Source organism: Anser cygnoides, chromosome 9 (assembly GCF_040182565.1).
Source record: "Anser cygnoides isolate HZ-2024a breed goose chromosome 9, Taihu_goose_T2T_genome, whole genome shotgun sequence".
In the NCBI taxonomy this organism is placed as follows: Eukaryota; Metazoa; Chordata; class Aves; order Anseriformes; family Anatidae; genus Anser; species Anser cygnoides.
This window is the reverse complement of record NC_089881.1, coordinates 11,652,642-11,678,135: the sequence shown is the minus strand read 5'-3', so window position 1 is coordinate 11,678,135 and position 25,494 is coordinate 11,652,642. Positions and strand designations below refer to the sequence as shown.

At 50.1% G+C, this 25,494-nt stretch overlaps 1 protein-coding gene across 2 annotated transcripts; it reads left to right on the top strand.

Moving 5' to 3' along the window:
- The first annotated feature begins 11,005 nt into the window (after positions 1-11,005).
- Positions 11,006-25,407, top strand: TF (transferrin). Of its 2 annotated transcripts, none has more exons than XM_013186329.3 (17): positions 11,006-11,203; positions 13,332-13,495; positions 13,697-13,805; positions 14,981-15,172; positions 15,385-15,520; positions 15,923-15,978; positions 17,308-17,477; positions 17,602-17,788; positions 18,450-18,604; positions 19,779-19,872; positions 20,286-20,315; positions 21,053-21,211; positions 22,204-22,348; positions 23,295-23,359; positions 23,625-23,809; positions 24,534-24,720; positions 25,167-25,407. In XM_013186329.3, exons 1-17 carry the CDS (start codon positions 11,161-11,163, stop codon positions 25,202-25,204), a joined length of 2,115 nt encoding a protein of 704 aa, XP_013041783.1. In that variant the 5' UTR covers positions 11,006-11,160; the 3' UTR covers positions 25,205-25,407. The 2 variants fall into 2 exon arrangements, with proteins under 2 accessions (XP_013041783.1, XP_013041782.1); XM_013186328.3 differs by having other exon boundaries at positions 20,283-20,315.
- The last annotated feature ends 87 nt before the right edge of the window (positions 25,408-25,494 follow it).

Here is a 25,494-nt window from a genome sequence, read left to right as displayed (position 1 = left end):
CTCCTGCTGGGGCTCCCAAGCGCTCTGCTTGGTTCTGCTGCAGCTGGGGCTGCAGATAAACCCAAATCCCATCCTTCAGCACGGTGTTGACACAGAACACATCCAGGGCTTGAACACTGGCCAAGCTGCTATTGGCTTCTCCAAGACCAACAAAACCTTACTGTACAACACCGTCTGAGGCTTATCCTTGATTACCACATACGACTGCAATAATTAACCTAATTCAGATGCCGGTGCCCTCCGAGACACCGTGGGCTGTGGTTGTAGGATGATGAGCCAAGTCGCAGAAGGCGGGTGAGCCTTCGGCCTCTGCAGCACCACTGTGGGCGCCCACCCTCAGGCCTCCACAGGCGCCGGGGCCTGGACGCGTGCGTTGTGGTGGTGCTAAGGCGGCGGTGGGCTGCGGCAGAGCGAGGTCGTGGCCATCGTGTTTGAGCAAGGGCTGTGCAAACAGCGCTACGTGCCGGGCCAAGGCTGCCGTCCAGAGGGACAGCTTCAGGTCCAGAGTCTATGTGTGAGGAGAGCCCTAACCCGACGGATACAGGAGAGGGTCGGGGCGCTGCGAGCTGTGGTCTCGAGTGAAGGAGGCAGAGTGGGTGCTCAGGGGCAGGCCGGTGGGGCAGGAGGAGAAGAGAAGGATGAGGTGCTTGCAGCAGCCCTAGGGATGTGGTGAGGAAGAGGAGCACGATGTGCTCATTTCCCTCCCGCACACCCATGCACAGGTGCTCTGCGCCCACACCATTTCTGTGGTTGCTTTTTTTCCTTCTGCCTCTCCTGACGTCTCTGATGTCCTTTCTTACCTTGCTCCTGGGCCTGGAGAGCTCTTTTACTTCTGGCGGGGTCTGAGGGACCAAGGGTGTAATCACCATGCGCTTGCTGTGCCACAGAGTCCTGCAGAAAGCCGAGGAGGGTGGGGATGGAGTCCCTTGTGGTCTGGACACCGGGGTTTTCCCTCCGGCAGGGTGAGGGCACTTCTGTTTGCATCTCTGCAGCTGCTGGTTCTGCGTGGGGAGTGGGGTGGGTGCACATGGAGGCACCCTGCAGGGCCACAATTGCTCTTTGCAGCTGTTAAAACATCCCCTCCTCCCCCTCCTCCAGAAACAGGCAGTTCAGAAAGGCTGGCCGGGGCTGGGGCAAGTGTATTTGCTGAGCAAGCACCGCTGTTTGCACACAGGGGGCTCATTAGGCTGCAGTTTGGTTGACCTTTGTTCCAGGGATCGTGTATTACAACCCGCACCCCCTCCTCTGATCCGCTGCCAAGCCTTTGGACCCCTTTCTCTGATATGACCTTCCTCTGGGCCGTTTATTTCTCTCTCTACTGCTATTCCTCGACATCTTCTGCAATATGCTGCCTCGGGGCAGTCGGCAGGGTGCCTTGGAGGAGCTGTAACATAAATGTGGGTATAGCGTCAGTGCGTTTGGTCTGCGTGGGTCTCAGCAGCTCTGCACAGCGCAGTAGGCCACAGGCAGGGATGAGCAGTGGGGGAGAGGGAGAAGAGCACTTGGCCCATCAGCCGTTGCCTGGCTGGGGTGCAGCGAAGGGCTTCCCTCCCCTTCCCTGCCTGGCGCATCAGGGGGTCAGCCCAAATTTACCTGCCTCAGGCAGGATCCCCCCTCTCATACCCCAGCTCAGATCCAAAGACAAGGATGTAAACCGAGGCTGAGAGGAAGCTGGGGTGATGGGGACAATTCGGGGTCTGGTTTCATAGCTGCAAGTCTCTGAGGTCAGTTGGTTGGTTTTTCTTTTCCCCAAAAATTCCCAGTGAAAGCCGATATTTAGAAAAACAGCTAATTCTCTGCAAAACAGGACTGCGGGAAGCAGTTTGCAAACTGGGAGAGAGCAGGGCACCCTGACGGCCAGCTGGTGAGGTGGAGAAATGGGCTCAAGCTACCTCTTCCCTCTCAGGAGATCAGCCACAGGAAAGTGACTTTGGCAGGCTCAGCACCCTGCTGAAAGCCTTCAGGGGATGGTTATACCCAAGGCGTGGGTTGGGACATTGCTCCCTGCCTGTCCCCTTGAGCAAGAGCTGGCCACAGCCCCGACCTGTCTCCCCATCAGGGTGCCCCAGCCTGGGGGCACTGCCCACCTGGGGCACATCCCCTGCATTCTCCTCCCCTGCCTTTCCGCCTCCCCTCTTTTATTTTTAAGCGGTCACCTGTGACCAGAAGAAACTGCACTGTGGCTGCTGGATAAATGAGTGACCTGTACTTTGGTGCTCACGGGTACGGTGGATTCAACCCCAATTTGCGCTGCGATAAATTAACCTCTGCTGGGTCTGGGCTGAACTGCTCCTGGTGCCTATGTCTCTCCATAAAATCCGGACAGCTTGACTTGTAATCAGTTAATTCTTCAATTCAGACCGCAGATATTGGGAACAACCCACTATCACCACTGTCATCAGGCAAGTGGGTGCCCTGAGGCACCACGTGTGTCCGCTGCCACAGGGTACGTCGTGCTGCCTCTGCTGAAGTGAGGTGGGTCGTCCTCAGGAGATGTCCACCCCCTTCTGCCCACCTGGGTGCCAGAGGAAGGGCAGATTTAACTTTGGAGGGCTCGAACCAAGTGAAAGGATCCCTTCTTTTTGCTTCTCCAGTTTATTACTTCCTCTGTCACAACACATTGAAGTTCTCCTAATCAAAATACTACACTAGTAAGTAAAATAAAAACAAAAATGATTGCTCTTCTGATGTAAAATGCTCCACTGCAATGTTTGCTTGGTGTGCACTGCTCTTACATGTCTGTTGTTATCCCTCATGGGAGACAGGAAAGGAGACGTGGGCTGGTGGTTCCAGCTTCCCTGGCACCCACTGTCATTACACAAGTGTGATGTCCTTGATGAAAGGCCAGCCTGGCCCTTTCATGGGGATTTCCCACCTCAAGGGGAATGTGCAAGAGGAACAAGTATGTTGTTTGCAATAGGATCTTTGCAAAACCTTTCTTGCTGTTTGTTCATGTTATTTCTCCAAGGCTTGTTTATAGAAGACGGTGGTGATGTCAGCTCAGAGCTGTGGAACGCCTTCAAGAGCCAACACTCAGCAGAAACATTTGGTTTGGTGAGCAAATCATTACTTCTGCACCCCAAAAATAACCACCCAGAATAAAGTGGGCCATAAAGGGACTGAGGCATGGTCTCAGTGCCCTACAGGAGAGTCAGGGTCTTGCACAGATGACTGCACACTGGTGTTTCTCCAAGGCTTTCTGCATTTTTCTGCCCCTGGGATGTGGTCCTGGTGCACTGTGGCCATGGTGTCTGACCAGGTTTTCAATGGTAGGACAGTGCCAGGGCTTTCTGCCTGCAGTGGACACCACTGGTGGGTGCAGATGGTGGGAGAGGGTGCTGGTGACCAGAGGAACGTGTGCTGAAGGACTGGTGGAGGGGAGAACAATCTCGGCTTGGGTATGGCAAGGCTATGGGCACAAACCTTATTCACTGCCAGCTCCCCAAATGGATTTAATTTCTCTTTTCCTCTGTGATTAGAAGATTAGTGGCATAAAGCCATTTCTCTCCATGCAGTGACCTTTGTCTATAACATAACCGATCATTATCCTATGGAGCAAAATCATGTTGCCCCCACCTTATGCAACTTCCAGTAAAGCATCCGAAGTAGGAAATTCTTCTGGTTCCTTCCTTATTCTTGCAACAGTTTTGGGGAGCTGTTAGGGCCACGTCGCACTTCAGCTGGGCTTTGCCATCGCTTTCCCCACTGCTGAGCCACCCACATCAGCAGGGCACGTCCCAGCTGGGAAGGGGACCGATGAATGATGCTGTGGGGGCTCTGCAGGAGGGCTGCTGCGTCCTACTCAAATCAGCCCAAGCCAGGGAAGCTTTCCTTGTAAGACAAAATCAATTGCCAAGTTGTTTTCTGTCTGAACATTTTTTTTTTCTGATTTTTTTTTTTTGGGGGGGGGGGGAGGGAGGGGCAGCTGGGTTTGAATGAAAATAAACAATGAGTCAGTTGTGAAGTGATGCCCCTCATAAGAGCAGGGATGAGGGATATGAGGAAGCAGGAGAAAATGCACATGGTGCAGAAAAAAGAAGAGAAATTATTGTCTTGATTCAGATCAGAGATTCGGGCAAAAGTATGCATGGAGGTGCCCCCTGCTAGCCCCAGCTCTACCTCTGGGGCAATCCTACCCCAAACCACCTCTGACTCTGACCCCAAGTCTCCTCTTTTCTGCTTCACCATCCTACCCCAGAACTCTCTCCCTGGTGCCAGCCCCAGCCAGACATGTGCCCTCAAGCCCCTGTACCTCTCTGTAGGATTTCTGCTCCTTTACTCCCACAGCTGGAAATGCCAAGAGGATTAAAATGCCAAGGGGGTCTAAAAGCCTTCAGGAGGGGATTTGAAATCTGCTTAGCTTGGCCTTCCGCTCCCTACTCCCTGCTCCTCCCAGGGCTCTTAATATTCCCAAGAGTTTTATTATTTACCATATTGCAAAACAGCATTTTCTGGAAGGGACGGGATGGTTTGAGAGCCAGGGTTTGGAACTAAATGATCTTTCAAGGTCCCTTCCAAGCCAAGCCATTCTGTGATTACATGACCTGGGAGCGTCGTGGTAAGGACAGGAGGAGCCGTTCCCCTTGCCTGCCTGTGCCAGGGTTTTATCTTGAGAACATCTTGAACGATGACCAGGAAACTAATGTCTGTGCCGTCGGGAAGAAAAGGGGGGATTGAAGGGTCAAACCTGCCCGTGAGCAGGTCTAACCAATAGTGACAGTCTGCCAGGAGAAGCTATTTAATACATAGGTCTGAACAAGGAAAGCACACGTTCCTGGAAGCATGGTTAATCTTGTGACGCCTCTTCAAGGAGTCTGGTCTCCCAAAGCAGCGCTGATGGTCTGGTCTCCACCGTGGGGTCTGAGCATCCCAAGCCAGGATTCCTTGCTTGCCTCTTGTGGCTTCACATTCCATCAAATGGAGCGTTTCCACGAAACCTCTTTCTACTTTGTATCTAGCCAATCTGTAAAATAGCTCCCAGCAGTTAATGAAATAATGAAGACCATTCCTCACTTTCTCCTTTGCGTCAGTTTTTCCAGAAGAAAAGTGCTGCTAGGTTTTCAGGGGCAAGTATTTAATCACTGGTGCCACATTTTGACTAGGCAAAGGGTCAGGTGTTTGCACAGCTCGTGGCTGTTGAACTGCTCTAACCATGTTTGAGAATCTCAAGCACAGAAGAAAAATTAATTTAACTAGAGTTCAGAAGGTTGCCAATAAAGGCTAAGCCTTGCTGTTATTCTGAAGCCAAATTTCCATTAATTCCGTTCAATGCTGATTCAAGATGACAAAATGGAAGGGAATGCTGGCCAACCTATTTTTTGTTGGTTTCAAAACCACCACTACTAATCAACAAGAAAATGGAGCGGCCGCAAGAGTCTTTACATGCAGCCAGGGAAGGTGGCTTCAACCAGGACACGCGTAACAGCATGTAGTGGCGGTGGCAGGTTAAAAATGGGCTATTGTGAGGCTTCGCGTACAGGCGGGCGTTTGGTATTAATGATTACCGTAAATTAGCTAACTGGAAAGGGCTTGAACAGCAAATGGTAGAGTTCATCTTGACCCATTGGTGACCTGACCCTTTTCCCATTCATTGGATGCCCAAACCTTGTTTCTGGCCAGAGCGGCTATCCCGTGGCTGAGCACAATGCCTGGGCCTGGCTCAGCCAGCCCAGCCGGGCTGCCCATGGGCTGCAGAGGGTGATAAGAGGTTCGGTCCTTGCTCCTTGGGCTGCTTCCAGCAGCGAGAGCTGCTCCAGCGGCCATTGAGTGCTGCCAGCCCTGGGATGTCCCCCTGCTCCTTTGGCAACCAAGGGAGCTCCAAAGCATGGGAGCCGGCAGGGTGTCCCCTTGTGCTGGCCGGGTTTCCCCTGGGAACAGCGTGGTCCTAGGCAAGCCGCTCTGCTTGAGCAGGGATTGGGCCAGATGGACCCAAAGGTGCCTCCAGCCTCAGCCATTTGGTGAGTTTGTGAAAGAAGCCGCTCTCCCTCATGCTCTTCCCTGGTTGCATCCTCCGTGATGGCCCAGCATCTCCTCATGGGTACCTGCCCCCATGGAAACAGGCTGCTGCCCTGCTTTGTGGCCGTGAGAGTTGTGCCACCACCTGGTTCATGCCCCAGGGCAGAGCCTGGGCACATGGGCTGCAGGAGCAGAGCCAAAGGTGGCCTTTCCTGATAGCGGTAGACTTTCCTGATATGGTAGTCTTTCCCGATTATCAGTATTTGCTGGTTTGTTCCCAGAGATCTTTGGAAACTACTCAGGAAACAGGGGTGAATGTTGTCAGGCTCCAGCAGCGTTTTTTGCAAGCAGGTCTTCACCAGGAACGATTAACCCACTGCACTTTTCTCTGCTCCCTTCCAAAAGCCCTCCAAGAATATCGCAGTTCCCAAGGTTGCCCGGAGTTGCTGTAACCCCTTTAACCCTTGGGTTAATCAAGCAAACTGGAATCTTTCATTAGGACGAATGTCACTAATTACGCATCCGAGAGGCTAAGAGAGTTTTGCATCGACCTCTGGCTGCCAGAGCTTAAACCACTGCTGACTTTAGCGGCAGGAGTTGCTGGTGGCGTGTTTGAGAGAGGAGGCAGCTTCTCCACCAAGAAAACCTTGTTCCTCCTGATGCTGGCCCGGCTGGCATTTGCTGGAGAGGAGCTGTGCACGGAGAGGCTGGAGGCACTGTCCTGCGGAGCTGCTGTGCAAGGCAGAAAGGGTTGAAGTGCTGGTATCTGCCAGCTGGGCTGGTGTTAGCAGCTAGCCAAAAATGCCAGCCTGTAATGGTATGACATGGTAAGCAGCTCTGGAAAAGAGGCTACAGCCCGTAGCTGGGTTTAATGCTCTGAGCCGGAAAGAGCTGCTTAAAATCGACAGAGAGCTCTTTGTTTGCTGTGTGCAGTTTAGAAATTAAGCAACATTTAGAAGCAAATATTGATTCAAAGAACATCAGCTCCCACTCTCCACTGGCCAGTTGAGCTCATCCCAGGTAGAAAACAGCATATTGCAACACAGTCCAAACCTGACACCAAATATTTCTCCTAACCAGTGGGGAAACTGGTTTGTGGTGTTTCTTGAAAATAAACTAACCACAATGACTCTGGAGCTGGAGCACAGCCTCAAAAGTGGCCCCTAGGTCCAGAGAGGGGCTGAAAGCATGTTTCTGGAAAGGCCAAAGGATTCTCTTGAGGCTTTGGGAGCCACAGGGAGCTCCAGGCCGGTCCCAGTCCACTGCTGGCCACAGAGAGGCTTGCAGGGCTGATGCTCACGTGTTGTGGTCTCCAGCTCCTGCAAGACCAGGGGGACAAGCGGGTGACCCCTCTTCCAGGAGGTGCTGTGGCGCTGGGCAGGAGGGCTGGGCTGTCCCCCAGATGCCTGTGCTGACCAGGTATGCCAGCCCTGGGGAAGATTTCTCCCTTCCCATTCCTGGTACCTGCACGTTGTCCCCACCTCCTGAGGTGGGCGCCTTTGCCAGCCCAGTGCCTGTCTCGGTCTCGTGTCCTACCCTGGAAACCAACAGAGGAACAGGGAAAGAAGGTCTGGAAGAATGGTTTCCCATCAGGCTACTCTGCTCACCTTCACCTGCTGTGACATGAGCTGTGGGAGAAGACAGATGAGAATCCGAGCCCAGCTTTCATGGTTGACCGTGTTGGTATCTTTGTTATGGGCAGGCTCCAGCCTTGCCTAAGCCACAAACTAGGTAACCCATTTCTAGAGGGAAACAGCCAAGCCCTCCAGATAAGCCTGAAGTCCTGGTGTATATTGCCCTCTGCCCTCAGCTGATCCCACCTCAGGGTCTGGATTGATTCCCTTTTTTTTCCCCCCCCCCTCATTTTCTATGCTTTTTCTCCTTAATCTTTCAAGGTGAGACAGGTCTTCATGCAAATGCCAGTCTGGTGACCCCTGGGAATGACTGCTTTAGCTCTGAAGGCCCCCACTGCTGGGGAGGGACATCCCTGTGGAAATAGCTGCTCCAAAGAGTCGGGTGGGCTGGCTGTATCGGTGTGGTTCCCCTGCCTGGTTAATGTTTTCCCCACATAGCTGCACAACCCGAGCTCGCGTCCAGCTGTGTTGGCTGCAGGGTGAGCTGTGCTGTGGGGAAGGGCCAGCACTGCAGGGATGCTGAGCCCTCTCCCAGCCAGTTGTGCCAGCTCTATCTTTATCCCAGCCCAATCACAACAAACGTTCTCTCCTCAGGACACAGCCAAAACTCCAGCCTGGCCTCATCTCAACCACAAACCACAGCATATCCATGTGGCCTTAGAGTAATAATTTTTTCCATGAAGGGATGTAGAAATAAGTGTTATAATTTTATCTTCAATTTTACCTAACTTGGGGCCAAGCTCACTTCTTCTCCTGGAGGTCAGATGTGTTTATGCATCACCAATTGCCTGCAGTTGGTCAGAGGCTGTGTAAGTTGGTATTTCTTCATCATTCATGTAATTTTTAGCAGCATCCTCTTTCTGAAAACAGAACAGTCGGGATCTGTAGAGTTGCAACACAACGAACTTGTGATGCGTAATAATAACTCAGCTTGTCTCATGAAGACATACTGTAGAAGACTTGATGCTTCCTGAATAACAAAGCTAAAGCCCAACGTGCACTGGCTGAGCTCTCTTCTTTCTGATAAAGCTGCTCCTGCTTACACGAGCCTGAGCCTTGACCTGTTACCTTGAAAGACAAAAAGAATTTCCATCATTAGTAAGAATTGGCCCTCACTGTTTAATCTCAGCTTAATTGGCCTTTCATACAATTAGGCAAGGAACAAGGCAAAAGTTCTCTTTTTGCACAAAACCATGCAACCAGGCAGTGAGGTATGCATCTAACTAGAATTTGTTGAAAGGTGTGTGTGTATCTCTGTACAAGAGAGAGGACTCTCTGTGTCAATAAGTGTGCATTTTCTAACACAAAATTTGGAAAGGCAGGGGTCTGATAGACTGTCAAGGGAAGAGGTTGGTTGCACCAAGACGTTTGCCCCTTCTGGGCTCCAAAGGGATGTCATTGCAGCTGGAGGCCACCCAGAGTATTTTGCTCTTTGCACCCAAGGCTTCCCTTGGTGGGAGGCACGCTCCAGAAAAGGGCATCTTAGAGGCCTGCTGGGACCTTTGGGGACCCAGGTCTGGGCCTTCAAGCCCAGGTGGCCTGGAGGACAGAGCACTAGCCTGCTGTGCCTCTGTCATAGGGCACCCTAAGGTGAGTTTCTTCTCCCCTGAGCCGCCCTGGGGCAGGCTGGGGCAGCAGATCTTGGCCGTGGAAGGCAAGGCCACCCAGGGAGCAGCCACAAGATGGAGAGTGGAAACCCAACATGGAGAAAGGTAGCATCCAAAAGAGGCGTAGAAGCTGCTCTGTACACGGCCAGTGACGTTTGGAGTGACTGGAGGCTGGATGTCTGGAAATCCAGGAGGTTACTGGCTAAGCAGTAAAGGAGTACAAGAGGTAAGCAATAAAATCTGTTGCAGTCCGAGCCTTTCTCCTGGATATTACCTGCAGCCACTCCCGTATGACAAGGGAAAGAGGTGTGGAGTGAAAACCACCCCGGCAGCACTGCCGTCCCCTGGGCAGGTACAGGGATCCTTTGGGGATGGAGGTGGGATGTGCGAGGCAGGGGGGGAGTAATGGGGTGTCCGGGTACAAAAAAATGCTGGGAACTGCTCCACTGAGCACGGAGCTATCTGAGCATGAGCAGAAAGCAAGGGAATACAGCCTTTTCCAGCAACTGCTCCTCTGCTGCTTGAATCGATCCTTTAGGATTTCCAAGCTTTCTTCTGCATCTTTCCACTTTCTCTCTCAGGTGGCAAACGCTCTTCCTATTGCTGTAACCACTTAGTTTGTGGAGTCAAGATCTCGAGCTTGCTGGAGTAAATACAGATGGGAGAGCACAGTTTTTTAACAGTGAAGGAAGCTGTTTAAGAGAGAAACTGCCCTGTCATGGGAGCAAATCCTTTCCCCCCTCATATATGGCATGTTGGAGAAGCTCTGGACACAAGAAGTGCTGCCCTTCTGGGAAAGCAGGGGATGAAGGGATGAGAAATGGGAACTAGCCAAGCTGAGGGAACCACTGCAGATGCTGCTGCAATATCCCTAGGCTGGACCCATGCAGGGGCATCCAGGAGACCACAAAGGGAGACTGGTGCTCTGGAGATCAAACCCCAGAGCCGGACCCCACCACGACAGCACTTGCGTAGCTGGTGTCTGGTGGACACAGCAGCAGGACCAGCCCTGGCCAGGGATGCTGCTGGGGCACGTGGGCCAGCTGGTGTGGTACAGGGGCTCCCATTTCGTGTGCATCTGTGGAAGTCATCCTGCAGCTGGTCTTGTAGTCTGTACCAAAGATGGAGACATGGAGCTTGTAGCAGCATCACGAAGCCAGACATTCATAAACCTAGCTGTGCCCCCCGATCCTGGCTGCAGAGAGGGAAACAGGGAGTGGTGCAATCGGGTAGAGAGGGTTTGCAGAGGAAGGGGACCCCTGAGCTCAGCATTTCTTCCCAGGATCATCACAACAACAGCTTATGGAAGATGAGGTGTGGTGTTTCCTGCTGGCTGCAGGGTGCTATCGAGCTATCCGGTTGCGGCCACTGGCTTTCTCTGCCTGTGCAAGGAGCTTGCCAGACCATCTGGGAGGAACATTTACTGCCTTCGAGCCCTGCTGCCACTGCCAAGGGAGTGCAAAGGAGAAATCAAGCCAAAGGGTGTTGGGCACAACAGTAAGTTACTGGCAAACACGTGAAACTGAGGGCTGGATCCAGCAGGGACTTTCTGAGATTAGGCTGTGCAAGGCAGGGGGTAGCCACCACAGAGAAAACAGTCCCTCCTGTGGCATTTCAGCCTGCAGGGGAATTCATATGTCACGACTTGGGAATTTTCCATTTGGAGCCCCTTGTAAAACAAAAAGCACCTTGCTTGCTCCGACTCCTGCCTGCGAAGGGGTTCAGTGCCAAAGAGTGAAAGGCGTCCTAAAAATGGGCTGATCCAGGGAGGGGGGCGATTTAGCAGCTATTGAGAAACAAGGAAGGACAAACAGTGTTAGGTCATTGCTTCTGCAAACACAGCCAGGGCTGCTCCTCTATAAAAAGGGGAGAAAGCAGCTCCAGAGCCATCACAGACCCGGAGGGGACGGTCTGTGACCACGACCACCGCAGCCCCTCCTCGGCACCCGACTTCCCACTCCAGCATGAAACTTGTGCTCTCCGCTGTGCTGTCCCTAGGGATAGCTGGTAAGTGTGTGCTGAAAGCAGGCTGGGGGGGAACGGAGGACCACAGGACCACAGGCTTTCGCCCTAGCCCAGGTTGTTTTACAGAGTCACCTGCAGCGTGTGCCAGACCAGGCAGCTCCTAAGTAAAACCTGGCAGCTGAGTAATTAAAACCTACCCGTTTTGGCAGCTATGGATACCTGTAAATGAGGATGCCTATTCTGAACACTGACGACAGCAGCTCAGTGCAGGGTGAGAGGAAAAGCCCCCCTCTCCCCCCCGGCAGCTGCTGTGCCAGGAGAGGAGCATCCCCATGCGTGGGGTTAAACCAGCGCCAGCCTGCCCGTGCATTGGGTTAAACCTGGGGCAGCTGCAATAAGACAGCTTAAATAATGAAAAGACCCCTGGGAGGAGCCTCCACAATCTCCCTCCGCTGCTCCCCAGAAGTTTGCATAGGGACTGCAAAGTGGCACCGCCGTTCCTCATCTCTCTGCTCGCTCCCAGGGTGCTGCTCCCCTCGGGGGCCTCCGAGGCTTCCTGCGGCCAGGGGGGAGGCTGGTGTCCCCCAACAGCTTGCCCTGTTCCCAGCCCTTCTCCGCTGGGCTTGGGAAGCTCCTGGACCGCTTTCAATAAGCGGAGCGCTGTCCTGCTGCTGCCGCTGTGCTTTTTCTCATGCATTTCACACGCAGAGCGTGCCGCTGCAGAGCTGGCACTGCTTGAAGCACGGATTCCTCTCCTCTCTCGATTCGGTCAGGCAAGCGGCAGCGAGCCATGGTAAGGATACTGCTGCTGCCTACACCCAACACGGGAAGGAGGGAGCAGCAGCTCCCTTCTGACCTCCCATAAAGCGCGGCGATGACTGATGTCCTCTTGGGGACATCCCTCCTCCCTGCTGCACGGAGGTTGCCCAAACGCTCTGCCACAGGGGCTGCAGTACTGGGGCTCCCCTCGCCTTCCCAGTGCTCACCAGTGCTGCCAGGCTGAGCAGTGCCATGAAGCAAAGCAGTGGTGTGCTGGCCGCCACCACTGCTCATGCCACGGCCACTGGCCAGCACCGGTGGAGGGGCCCTCAGGAGGACCCAGACCAGCCCCTGCCCAAGGCGGGATGGTTGCCAGCCCCACATTAAGCTGGCCATGGCTTTTTTTCAGCCAAAAGGTGAAAAATGTAGATTTAGGCAGAGAGAATTAGGGCTACGAATTCCCTGTGTGGCCAAAGTCAGAATTTCCACCAGGAGGAGCAGGCGGTGTCTGCTGGTGGAGTTATGGCTCAAAAAGTCGAAAAGAGAGAATGTTTCAGAGGTGAAAAAGAAAATGGAAACAGCATGGGTTAATTGGAAGATGCATGTGAACAAAATGTGCCTGCAGAAAGGGAAGTGTGCATGTCTTGGTCTGTACGATCCTGCCAGGAAGGGGCAGAGCTAAGGTGCAATGTGCAGCAGGAGCTGGCCAGAACGGCGGTACGGGGCCAGTCGTGCAATTTAACTGCAAGTTTCCAACATCTCTGGTGCTTAGGTTGCTGAAAGAGGCAAGAGTCTGCGTTGACCTGCGGTCTTTGCTTGATCAGCCTCCCAGCACAGCCAGGCAGCTGCATTTACTGGTGGGGCACCCTTAGAAGAGGGGTCTGTGGCTGCGTGCAGGTGGTACGGCACCTTGGTTGCTGCCTGTGCTGGAGGAGATGGGGAGTAGAGAGGTAAATATATCTGATCTGCTGGCCACCAGGGAAGCTGTGTGTGGCAGCATACTGAACATAGTCCGACCGGATGAGAGCTGCTCTCCCTCTGGGGTTATTTGCAAAGAGACTGCTTCAGGGGACAGTCTTTTCTTTTTGTTTGGAGTTTGGTTTCTATTGGATTTGTTCTCCTGCCCCTGTGGGTGTTGCCGTGAGCTCAGGCTGCTGGAATCACCATTCTGAGCAGGGACGTCCATTACCCAGGGACGGGGACAGTCCTTCCAGTTGCTCCTGAAGGTCCACCTGTCAGGTGAGAAGGAAACTCCTCTCCTGTGTGACTTAGGAGATATGCAAAGGAGATCCTGCTGCTCCCCCGAGGCCATGGCTGCAAGGAACCAGAGATGGTGTTTCTCCCCCATTGGTGCCTTTCTCCCTCTCTGAGATGACTTTTATTATTATTTTTTTTTATTTTTTTTCCACAGCTCTGTGTTTTGCTGCTCCCCCCAAAACAACCGTCAGATGGTGCACAATATCCTCAGCAGAAGAGAAGAAATGCAACAGCCTAAAGGACCACATGCAACAGGAGAGAGTTACATTGAGCTGTGTGCAGAAAGCAACGTACCTGGACTGCATCAAAGCCATCTCGGTGAGTGGGCAGCAAACAGCTGTGCTGGGCACTGAGGAGGTTGCAGCAGCACCTTCCACCTGAAGAAAGGGCTTCCTTCAAGTCACTGGTAAACCTGTGATCCTACTGTGGAGAAGGACTCACCCACAAGGATCCAGGAGAGACTGCCTGGATGTGTTTTCCCCTCATTTTGTTTATTGATTGAAATCTCTTGCTCTTTAGAATAACGAAGCAGATGCCATTAGCTTGGACGGTGGTCAAGTTTTCGAGGCAGGCCTTGCCCCCTATAAGCTGAAGCCCATTGCAGCTGAGGTCTACGAACGAAGTGGAGGTAACGTTCTCATGTAGCATTTTTAAGCCAAGTGGTGGTAGCAAACTGGTGGTGCAAAGGCCTTCCTTTCCACCTAGTGCTCCCATGTTGTCTCTGCTGGGTGTCTGAGCTATTGCCCCTGGCTTCCAGATCCCCTAGGGGAAGGGAGGGAGCCAGTTATGCCAAAATGTGAATCATCTGTTGCTGCCCATGACCACTGGGTCACTGCAATGGAAGGGGACAGAACCAGTGCCCTGCTAGTGCTGGTAGCTGTGCTGAAAGTCACCAGTGGCGCAGTGATGCAGTGGCCATGGATGGAGATCACCGTCAGCAGAAATCCCAACCCTCCCAAAACGTGGCATGAAAGTTGTTCGGAAGAGATCCCAGAGATATTCTGCTGTCAGAGACCTTGAACAGCGCAGGTAAAACACAGCAGTCCCCGCAGCTTGCTGTGCAGCCATTGACCAGACCAGCTTACAGCCGCAGCAGCACTGCCATTAGTGGTCGTGGAGGACTGCCTTGTTGAGATAACCAAGGCAAGAGGTGCAGGCAGTGCACAGAAAAATGTAGAGGAGCATAAAGAAATTCTTCAGCAGTCCTGTCTGATAAGAGTTTGCTCTGGCGCTCCATCTCTGCCAACTCCCTGTGCTGTCCTCCCTCTTTCCCTTGCTCCTCTGGGGAGCCAAACAGACACTGTTTCTCTGTTTTGTCTTTATCACCTCGAGCAATCCCAACATCCAAAACTCCCAATCTCTTTTGACCAATCTCTTTTCTCCCCCTCTGCCCAGGAGGTCAGTCTGCTTGTATGCAATATTCAGGATCAAAGCAACACGGGTGGGTCATTCCTGACCATGTCTAAAACTCGGTCACTTTATTCATATGTAATGTGATGGAGTTGGTATAATTTTAAAGACTAGACATGGAATTTCAGACTTGTAACACTTACATGAATGTTCCAGTGGGCAATGGTGTTTGAGAAAAGACTTGTTTAGGCAACCTTATATGTATATGTCCATAACATATGTCCAGTGACAGAGCATTTTGCATGTGATAGTGTTTTCAGGATGCTTACGGCTACTTGCTGTAATGTACACCGCTGGTTCAATATCGGCAGTGTAGCTCAACCCTGAGAAAATGGGAAGACCAGGCTTGTTCAAGCAAAGCTATTAATTACCTCCCTCCTTCTCGCACTGCAGGCTCCACAACCAACTACTACGCTGTGGCTGTTGTTAAGAAAGGAACAGACTTCACAGTAAGTGACTTGCGAGGCAAGACCTCCTGCCACACGGGGCTGGGCAGATCCGCTGGCTGGAACATCCCCATCGGGACGCTCATCCACCGTGGAGACATCGAGTGGGAAGGCATAGACTCAGGCTCAGTCGAGCAAGGTGACGTGGGGAACAGCACGAGAAATGGGCTGATGTTAAGCCAGGGGTGGTGGCGAGGTGAAGGTGGCGTTGCCTGATCTTCTGCAGAGGTTCAGAGGCAACTTGGAGAGCAACCGAAGCATTTACTTTCTTTCCATGTTCCCCCCCCCAACCCTTCCAGGTCCTTGTAAAAGGGAGTTTTAGAATAACCATTGCATGTTTCTCCCCTGCAGCGGTGGCCAAGTTTTTCTCTGCCAGCTGTGTGCCTGGTGCCACCACTGAACAAAAGCTGTGCCGTCAGTGCAAGGGGGACCCCAAAACCAAATGCCTCCGCACAGCGCCTTATTCTGGATATTCTGGAGCTTTTCAGTGAGTGAAAGTTATTTTTCATTATACCAGGGACCGCTGTGCTGTAATCAGGGGTCCTGATGAGGTGGAATTTATAGGACTGGGACTACTGGTAATTAAAGATCCAATTAGCAATAACTGGCAGGCAGTTAGCAGGAGCTGAAAGAAGGAGCTCAGCTGTCTGATTTTGCACAGACCTAAGGATATGTAGCATTAGCATTGTGGTAAGTCTAACTGGGTCTCTTGAGCATTACTTCTTTGCCATTATATTTACTTCCCTGCCAGCACAGCTTTTTTGGGAAGACTGCTGCTCTGCGGTTGCAGTTTATGCCAAAGTAATTTGCTGAAACAGGAGACAGGGAGCCGTGATGTCTGTTGTTTTTTGTTTGTTTTAACATTTCTTCTGTCTCCTCTCACCTACAGGTGTCTGAAAGATGGAAAAGGAGATGTGGCTTTTGTAAAACACACAACTGTTCAAGGTAGGCCTACAAACCACTTGTTTCTCCTTTGCATTCCAACCTCTTGCTTCCACTCCGTCCTGGGATTAGTCTACACTGTGCAAACTTTTGTTTCTCTCCTAGCTTACTTCATACTTCAGATCTTTTAAACTCCGGAAATACATTTTGCACACTGGATTAATTACAGGACTAACTTATCCTTGTTACTGAAAAATATGATTGTGAGCATTGTGGGGTCTACTTCTCCGTTGGGATTTTTCTTTGAGGAAGGAAAACCTGCTTAAGTTCAAAAGCATTACCATTGGTGCCATATTGCAGGGGCAGCCGTAGCGTTATGACAGCAAATGCAGGGTGAGCATGAGGTGGGTAGAGGAGCTCACCCATTCCTCTGGGAGCTTTGGTCCACAGCAAGAAATTACTACTTGCACCTCTCGGAGAGGGAACGTGGCCTGGCACTGCCAGGACTGGCAGCGAGCTCGGCGGAGGGCCACCAACAGGGCCACGTGGCAGGAATGCTTGTCTTGCGAGGAGAGGCTCGGGGAGGTGGGCTTGGTCAGCCCGGAGAAGAAAAAGCTTTGGGGGACCTCAGAGCAGCCCGTCTGTACCTACATGGAGATTAGCAAGGAGGTGGAGCCAAAATTGTTAGAGTTGGACTATGGAAAGATGAGAAACCATGGTCATAAAGCAGGGTTTGTGAACCAACTGAAAAGAGAGGTTCGGACCAGACGCAAGGAGAAATTGTTTCCCTGTAAGGACAGTCGGGCAATGGGACAGGCTGCCCGGGACAGCCGTGCAGTCTCCATCCTTGGAGGTTTTCAAGATCCAACTGGAGCAACCTGGTCTGCCCTGCTTTGAGCAGGGGTTTGGACCAGAGATATTCAGAGGTCCCTTCCCACCTGAATTCTCCTGTAATCCTGTGCTCTCTGACCTGGTCTCTGTTTTCAGCCTTGATACTGGCTATCTGCTGGCCTTCACAGACCATGTGCGGGGCCTGACCTGTGAAATCTACTTGTAAGGTGTTTGTAAATTTATTTGTATTCATATCTATATGCACGTGCCTGGATGTCCAGGCACTACTGCCACATAAATAAATACTGATGGGCTAGTTATGGCAGCAGCAGAGATCATCTCATGTGCATGCGGATTCTTTCCGCGCTGCCTTCGTATGACCACAGTGATCCCATCTCTCCTAACACCTTTGCATTATTGCAAAGAGGTTTGTGCAACTTGTCTGCAGTGAAGAATTCTTTCCTGATATTCAGCTGGAATAAATCAACGACAAAGTTGCCCCATGCTGGGCCGTTGTCTATTTTTGTGGAGATGCAACTCATGGTTCCCCTCTTCCTCTAGAAAATGCCCCAGAGGAGAAGGACGAGTATGAGCTGCTGTGTCTGGATGGCACCCGTCAGCCTGTGGACAGCTACAAAACCTGTCACTGGGCCAGAGTGGCTGCTCACGCTGTTGTGGCTCGGGACGATAGCAAGGTTGATGACATCTGGAGCTTTCTCTCAAAAGCACAGGTACCTGCAAGCTCTGCTTTCCTTCCCCTGCCATCCTTCTTCTGTCCCATGGCTTTGCTTGCTCTCTCCAGCTTTCCGAATGTTTTGGTGTAGTTATTGGCTGATTATTTTCTCCCTGTGGCAGAGCAACTTTGGCGTGGGCACAACCAGCGACTTCCACCTCTTCGGGCCACCTGGCAAGAAGGACCCAGTCCTCAAGGACTTGCTTTTCAAAGACTCTGCTATAATGCTGAAGCGTGTCCCAGCACTGATGGATTCCCAGCTCTATCTGGGCTTTGAGTATTACAGTGCCATCCAGAGCCTCCGGAAAGGTGGGCAGGATGTGAGATATGGATGTATTGCCAGTGGGAAATGCATTGAAGGGACATGATCATAAAACACGTCTGGGGAAAGGAAGATGACTTTCCAAGTATAGACAGTATTCTCCATAAAATATTTCCTGTGAAAGGTATTGGCTTGTGTGGTTGGTAGGGAATCGGCATGGTCAAAACTGCTGCTCAGAATAGCTGTTTCTGGGATGTAAGAGTACAGGATCAGGAGGAACATCCCAGGACATCAGGCCCAGCATTGGCCATTTGCAGGAAACAGGGTCCTTTACTTTCATCCGGACTCATCAAGCATTTACTGATGTCCTAGCTGGCTTTCTGAGTCAGATGTCCAACAAACGACCTCTGAAAGCCATTTAACATCCACAGTTGGGCAGAGGTCTCTGTGGTAGGCTCAGCCACCATGGCATTTATGGAAGGAGGCACATCGACTTCACATAGCTTCAAAACATGTTATTCAAATGCTGCCTCACAAAGCCATGACCAGGTGGTGCTTCTCCACCTCCCTCTGGTCCCAGTCCCGAGGCTGGCTGTGCGCAGATGGCTTCGTGGCAGAGTCCCCCTCACCCAGAAAGCCGCCTGCCCATGGCCCTGTGGTTCAGCAGAGCTCTGGGCTTATTCTTTCTTCTCTGGCCGGTTTTTGCAGATCAGTTGACTGTCAGCCCTAGAGAAAACAAGATTCAGTGGTGTGCAGTAGGCAAGGATGAGAAGAGCAAGTGTGACCGCTGGAGCGTGGTGAGCAACGGGGAGGTGGAGTGCACCGTGGCAGACAACACGGAGGACTGCATTATTAAGATCATGGTAGGGCTTTTTTCCTTTTCTTCTCCCCGGGATTCTTTCAGCTGGAGAGAGGCATTGCCTCTTTCAGCCTGCTAAGAGATCTAGGGGTGGGATTTTACCCTAAAATGCTGGGGGCTTTCTGAGAAATAACAGCAGGCAGAAACCAACCTTATCACAGGGAAAAGGCTCAACTAGCTCTTAAGATTAACATCTCAAAGATTAACATCTTTGAAAAACGTTATTAGACAGAGTTCTTCTTTGATGTTTCCTAAAAAAGAAATAATTTTCTGGTGTGAAGTAACTTTTTATTTAGAAAAGGAAGGTGACTATAGTAAAATATAAAAAGAAGAAAGTGAGAAATAGATTTTAAGTTCAAATAAAATGAAATGGTTGTACTGGCCAGAAGCCTTAAAAAACAAACAAACAAACAAACAAACAAACAAAAACATAATTTGTTGAGAAAGGTTTTTTAGACTGACTTGCTTGCATCAGTCAATCCCCTTATTTTCCTCTGTACTGAAAAACAAACAAGTTTCTGGGATCCAAACAGGGAAATCTTCTGCAGTCAAGAGGTCTTGTTCTCTGATGCAACCCAGAGTAGCTGTAATGTCTTGCTTAGTCTCCTGCCATTGGATCTGGCAAATCCTCTGAAATTCTTCACCTCTAACAACCAGTTTTCCCTCAGACTTAGAGCGTGCCCTGCTTGCTGATCCAGCCTGCAATGCAAGCGCTCTCACCTTCGAGTTGACTGTCCCAGCCTACAAAGAGCAGTTCTTCTTGCCATTTTGGGGTCACACAGAGAAAGGCCATTGCCTGCTCAGGAGAGGATGGGTTCCGTGGTGTAGATGATGTTAGTTCAGAAAGTTGGGTCAGTACTGTGGAAACAGCACAAAATGTAAACTCCAAAGGACAGGTGGGATAAGGAAACAGGCTGGGAGATGCACCCATGTGAGCCTGCGAGTGCCTGGAGGTGAGAGCTGCTGCAGGAGGTGGTTACAGCACACGTGAGAGGTAATTTCAGAGCACCCTCTCTTTGCATCAGCAAGAACTTGTCTGGCCGTGTGCTACCCTCTCAGGCCCCTTTGCCCCCAGCCTGTCTCCTCTCATTTACTGCTTCTTTTAAGATCCAGTTTCCAAAAAGAGCTGCTCAGGGGAAATACGGTGTCATTTCATCACCATGCGGTTTTCATTGCAGAAAGGTGAAGCGGATGCCATCAGCCTAGATGGAGGTTTTGTCTACACTGCTGGCGTGTGTGGGTTGGTGCCAGTGGCGGGAGAAAGCTATGAGGGTAAGTGCAGTCCTGGTGCTGGGGAAGGGGTAGGTGCAAAAGCATTGGGTTTATTCTGAAACCCAGAAAGCAGCCTCAGTGCTGCATCCCGCAGAAAACACGTGGTGTGCAGGGCAGCTCTGCTTGATGCTACATGCCTGAAAAATCAGGATTGTGATTTGGATTGTGCTCCAGCTCCTATGTTCTTCATTTTAATCACGATGCTCCTGTCCTTTAGCACTGGTCTTGGTGAAACTAGTTGTCTTAGCACTGAGGAATGGACAGAGGCTGTTCTTTGTTCTGTCAATTTGCTCAATGCGACCTTAAATAGCCACTTCTAGAATGAACTTTCTCCAGCAGATAGTGAGCTTGATTCATTTTTGGATTTGCCATATGTTTTATCTAATATCTTCTTTTTTTCCCTCCCCGAGAAGACGACCAGTGCAGCAAAGCAGGACAACCAGGTAATTACTATCAACAGAGGGATAGACAATTGTCCATTCAGATATAAGAAGAAAAATACATATACAGTCATGAGCTGAGAATTAATGGCCACTCTCCACACAAAGAGTTTTGTAAGAGCCACTGTGTACAAAACAGATGTGAAAAATTTGGGTGAGAAATTAACACTTAAATGGAAACTCTGGGTCTGCAAGCAGATACCAAGGCAAAGCATATGGCAGCAGCAGAGATTTGTGCAGGTCTCACTGTGACATTGCCAGGGCTGCTAACAGAGGAAGAGGGACTGGGCTGTAGCATTGGGGGATTGTTTTTTATAGAAATAGAAATTTGATATATTTTTTTATCAAATAATTTTTTTAAAATCAAATAAATTTGATATAATTTTTATAGAAATACAAATAGAGAGAGGAGGGAAGGTTTTGTCCTTTGCTGAAGAGGATATGAAATCCGGAGGCACGCATTCTGTACATCTTACCACAGCCTCCTTGCATACCTGAGTACCAGTTTTGTGGGGGAGAAATGTCAGGGGTAATAATTTCCCAGGAGCATGGTGGGAATAGATGCATCACGTCTACAAACTGTTCTCCTGTTGCTGTGTGGCCAGTCCTTCATAAGGGCAAAATATTTCTGCTACGCTGTGCATAGCTGCCCTCTCCTAAGTGTAGCTGACACTCTGGTAAGGAAGCACAGTGGGATCCTTGGGTCAGTCCTTAATTCTCCTCTATTTTCCTTCCAAAAGCATCATACTTTGCTGTGGCTGTCGTGAAGAAAGCCGACAGTACCATCACATGGAACAATCTGCAAGGCAAGAAGTCGTGCCACACTGCTGTTGGGAGAACTGCTGGCTGGAACATACCCATGGGCTTGATTCACAACAAAACTGGGAGCTGCAATTTTGGTGAGTCAAGACGTACATCCATTTGTCTGAGCTAGAAACCTGCAAGCAAAAAAGTTTTGCCGTGCCTCCTCTGATCTACAAAGCTTCTTGTGCCTCGAAAACTCTCACTTGGAGAAGGAAATGAGGATGAGTCTGTTATTTAAGGTTTCAGTGAGCAAAGTTTCAGGCTGTTGGTGACTGATTCTGACTAGGATATGGCACATCAGCTGCTTTAGCGGGGGGGGGCTTCGTTTTCTTTTCACCTTTCTCCCCTTCCCCTTTCAGCAGCCCAAAAGACATTCCCAAAATGGGAACATAGGCTGCCCCAGGTACAGGGGGGCTGCTCCTTGTGCAGGACGCTGTGCAGGAGTAAAGGATGGATTTCTGAATCCCAGAAGGGCTGAGAATAGGGGATAGAGGCTGCTCTCAGTTCAAGAAACTTTAAGGGACTGATCTGACTCCCTTGAGAATAGTGAGTAAAAAGTCTGCATTGCTCAGAAGATCAGCCTCTATATCCAACTTTCAGTCAGTGAGAATTACAGTCCAACAAAAATAATATGGAGATATTATGGACCAAGGCAAATTAAGCATGTAATTATTAACAGCAAATCTAATCTCAAGAACATACTATTGTTATTAAGATTTACACTCCGCCTCTCCATCCTCCTACCTGCCTTTCCTAATGTCCCTTCTTCTCCCTGAGTTCTCATATTGCTGCCAACTCCAGTCGTGCCTACCCAGAAAGGCTGGCTCCACGTGAGCTGGGAATGGTTTGCACAAAACACATTCTTCTTTCAATGCCAAGATCATCAGTCACACCAAGGGATGAGGTTCCTAGTCAATGCATGATGCGTGTGATGTGCTGTCTGCTGAGGCACACTCCTCCTCGCATCGCAGCCTGTTCCCAGTCCCCGCTGACTGCTCATATAAGATCACCTCAAGAATGTAATTATGAAAAGAAACCCCAGTTTTCCAGTGCAGGAAAAGTAAATTTCTTGTATTCCTGCCCTCAGATGATTACTTCAGTGCGGGCTGTGCTCCTGGTTCTCCTACCAACTCCCGCCTCTGCCAGCTGTGCCAAGGTTCAGGGGAAAACCTGCTGGAGAAGTGCGTCGCCAGTAGCCACGAGAAATACTATGGATATACTGGAGCTTTCCGGTAGGTGGGGAAAACGCTCAGGTACCTGGGGCTGATCAGAGAGGTGATGGGTAGATCGTGCATGGGATATAGCCTCATGCTGACACTAGTCCACTGACCTTCTCTTTTTCTCCATGACACTGCTGCAGGTATATAAGCCTGTAATATTACTTACGTACTCCATATGATTTTTCTATATGCAGCTGTCTTCCCACTGTCTATTCTCCTTTTCTTCAGTGTAGGTGCAAAATGTTCCCATTCTGTAAAAATTAATGTCCTGGTCCTTCCAGGCAAACTGAGAGAGACATGAGTGTTTTGGCCAGACCTCCTACAACAACAATGGTGCTACGCTTAATTACATAGCAAATTATGTAAAATAAAGAATGTTAAAAGATGGGAACCCAGAAACAATGTTGCCACTGGATGCTCCCTGTTAAAAATGCTGCTTGCCTTAGTTAAAATGAACAATTCCCTAAAAAGAGAAGGGACCAGAGGTCAACCCCAGTGCCATCTCCTCTGAACCAACCAGTAGCAGATCAAGTCTAAGTAATTTGTATTGGGCACAAACTTAAAAAGAGAATAAATCTTTTTTTCAGTTACATCTAATAGCAAAGAGACCCTGCTGCAGGATTTGCAGTCATTTTGGTGCAAGTTTGACTTTTTACATGTCTATTGAAAGGTGCAGCTAGGCACTGCAGAAAGCAACGCAAATTCTGAACTTGGCTGAACTACTTTCTGACAACAAAATACGTCAGTTACTTAGTATGCTAAAAGGATGCATGTGTTTTTCCAGGATGTGTTAAAAGACTATGTTTCAGATATCCTTAAAATATTCATGGCAGGGCTCCTAGACCTGACTGTGTTTAGAGACTAATTTCACAAAGTAAGATACAGGTCAGAATCCAACCTGTGGGAAAGGACCAGGACTCCGGCACCCACATCACTTGCCTTTCTTTGTACTTCACAGGTGTCTGGTCGAGCAGGGTGATGTGGCCTTTATTAAGCATTCAACTGTTGGCGAAAACACTGATGGTATGTGGTTATCCTCTTGCATGGGACTTGGCAGGACTGCTTCCCCCATCTGTGTTATTTTCATTTCCAAAACATTAACTTCAGCTGCACAATTATTCTGGTGGCCTATTAACTACAAACTCCATATGGCCTCTTTTGTACATGCAAAGTATCTAAGTGTCAGTGCACACACGTGCAGGGACAAATGCTTTGCTTGGGTGTTGAGAGGGTGATTATGCCTCTACTATACAATATCTCTGAATCTCCAAACCAATTCTCTTCATAGGCAAAAATAAAGATGAGTGGGCCAAAGATCTGAAAACGGAGGACTTTGAGTTGCTGTGCACTGATGGGCGACGGGCAAATGTCGAGGGTTACAAGACCTGCCACCTGGCCAAAGTTCCTACCCATGCTGTGGTTGCACGCCCTGAGAAAGCAAGCAAAATCCGTGAGCTGCTGGAGACACAAGAGGTTAGTGGTACTGACAGTGGGAGGAATGTTCTGGGGTGGTTTTTACACAACATGTTTGCGTTTTTAGAGCAATGATGCTCTCCAAGTCACTGAAATGTGGAAGATTTTGACTTACTGATATGGGGTCAGAGCCTTGACCCTCAGCTTCCCCCTCCCTCCATCCCTTCTGAACTGCTCTTACAGCTGTGTTTTGGAGACGCCTCTGGGGTGCCTGATCTCTGACCCAGCTGTGTCAGGCACAAAGTAGGCAGCAGGCCATCCAGCCCCCCTGGAACACACACAGTCCTCCAGCTACTGCTGTCAGCATAATCAGTTTATGTCAGCTCTTTTTGATTTCACACCGACAATGCTGAGATTTTCTCCACCATCTGGATCTGTTAAGAGACACTTTGGAAGTCAGCTCCTTTTGCTTTCAGCTCTTGGTGAAGGCACAGAACCTGCTGGCAGCTCCTGCCAACGGGATCTGCATATAGTGAAATACTAAAAAAGAAAAATTTTTTGTTTTGCCGGTCATGCCACAAGTGTGCTGCTTACCACTGAGAGCCCTGCCACCTAGTCACATGGACAGAAGATTCAGTCCTAAACTTTTGGAGCTTGACTGGGGGCTCCCCAGGACAAGGAGTTTGTGGTGAAGAAGTAGTACTAAAAGCGAGGCTTGTACGAGCTGAATCTTGCTTTCTTTCTACTTTTTACATACACTTACCTCTTCATGCCTTTATTTCAGAAACTGTTTGGAGCACGTGGAACCGAGACAGAGAAATTCAAGATGTTTCAGTCTCAAACCAAGGATCTTCTGTTTAAAGACATGACCAAATGCCTGGTTAAACTCCAGCAAGGAATAACACACAAGGAGTTCCTTGGAGATGAATACTATGCTTCAGTTGCTAGCCTCAATACCTGCAACCCATCAGGTAAACGTAACAGCCTCAGGACAAAGTCAGTGAATCGCAGTTCTTAGCATCAGCCATATGGACAGTTATTTCTGTTGCTGTCCATTCAAATTTTTTAAAGAAAAATGAGGATAACTCATAAAGCTGCCAGTATACTTCTCCCAGAGTTTCCTGAGCTAACTTCTGCCAGATTGGAAACTTGTTCTGGCACCAATGAGAATGAACAATTTTTAATTACCTTTAGAAAACATGGAGTTTGAGAAGTGGTAAAAAGAACCCACCCTGTCCTGTCAGCCTGTGTTCAGTGTGATCTGTGGTTAATGCACACTTCTGGTGGTATGGTGGATATGTTTTCCATGGTACGACAATGTTGGCATGGTTGGCTGTGCACTGGTAGGATGGGAGCGATGTTGCGTTTTCTGTTTAAATGCAAGGTCTGAATTCCTCCCTGTCCTTTCCCTTTTCAGATCTCCTCCAGGTGTGCACCTTCCTTGAGGACAAGTAACAGGATGGGAAGGGTCCTCATTGAAGGGGGAGGAAACCTAGTGCCGTGACTCCTTTCGTGCCCTCAGCTCCAACACCGACCCACAGAGGGCCCTCTGCCTTCGCTGCTTCCTCTGCCCTTCTTCATCACTCTGAAAGTGGCTATTTGAAATTTCACGGTTCTCTGCTGCTGTCACAGCAAGGAATAAAATCTCGAAGTCTAAACAGGTTTCCTGAGATTTATCAAAGTAGTTATTATGCCCACTCCTTCCCTGGCACCTCTTGCTGCAGGCCAGTGGCAGACTCCAATCT

Excerpts from the sequence above, each read along its gene's own strand:
- TF (XM_013186328.3), top strand. The coding sequence starts at position 11,161 with ATGAAACTTGTGCTCTCCGCTGTGCTGTCCCTAGGGATAGCTG. Across the intron at positions 11,204-13,331 it reads GCTGTCCCTAGGGATAGCTG|CTCTGTGTTTTGCTGCTCCC; the intron begins GTAAGTGTGTGC and ends TTTTTTCCACAG. Across the intron at positions 13,496-13,696 it reads ACTGCATCAAAGCCATCTCG|AATAACGAAGCAGATGCCAT; the intron begins GTGAGTGGGCAG and ends CTTGCTCTTTAG.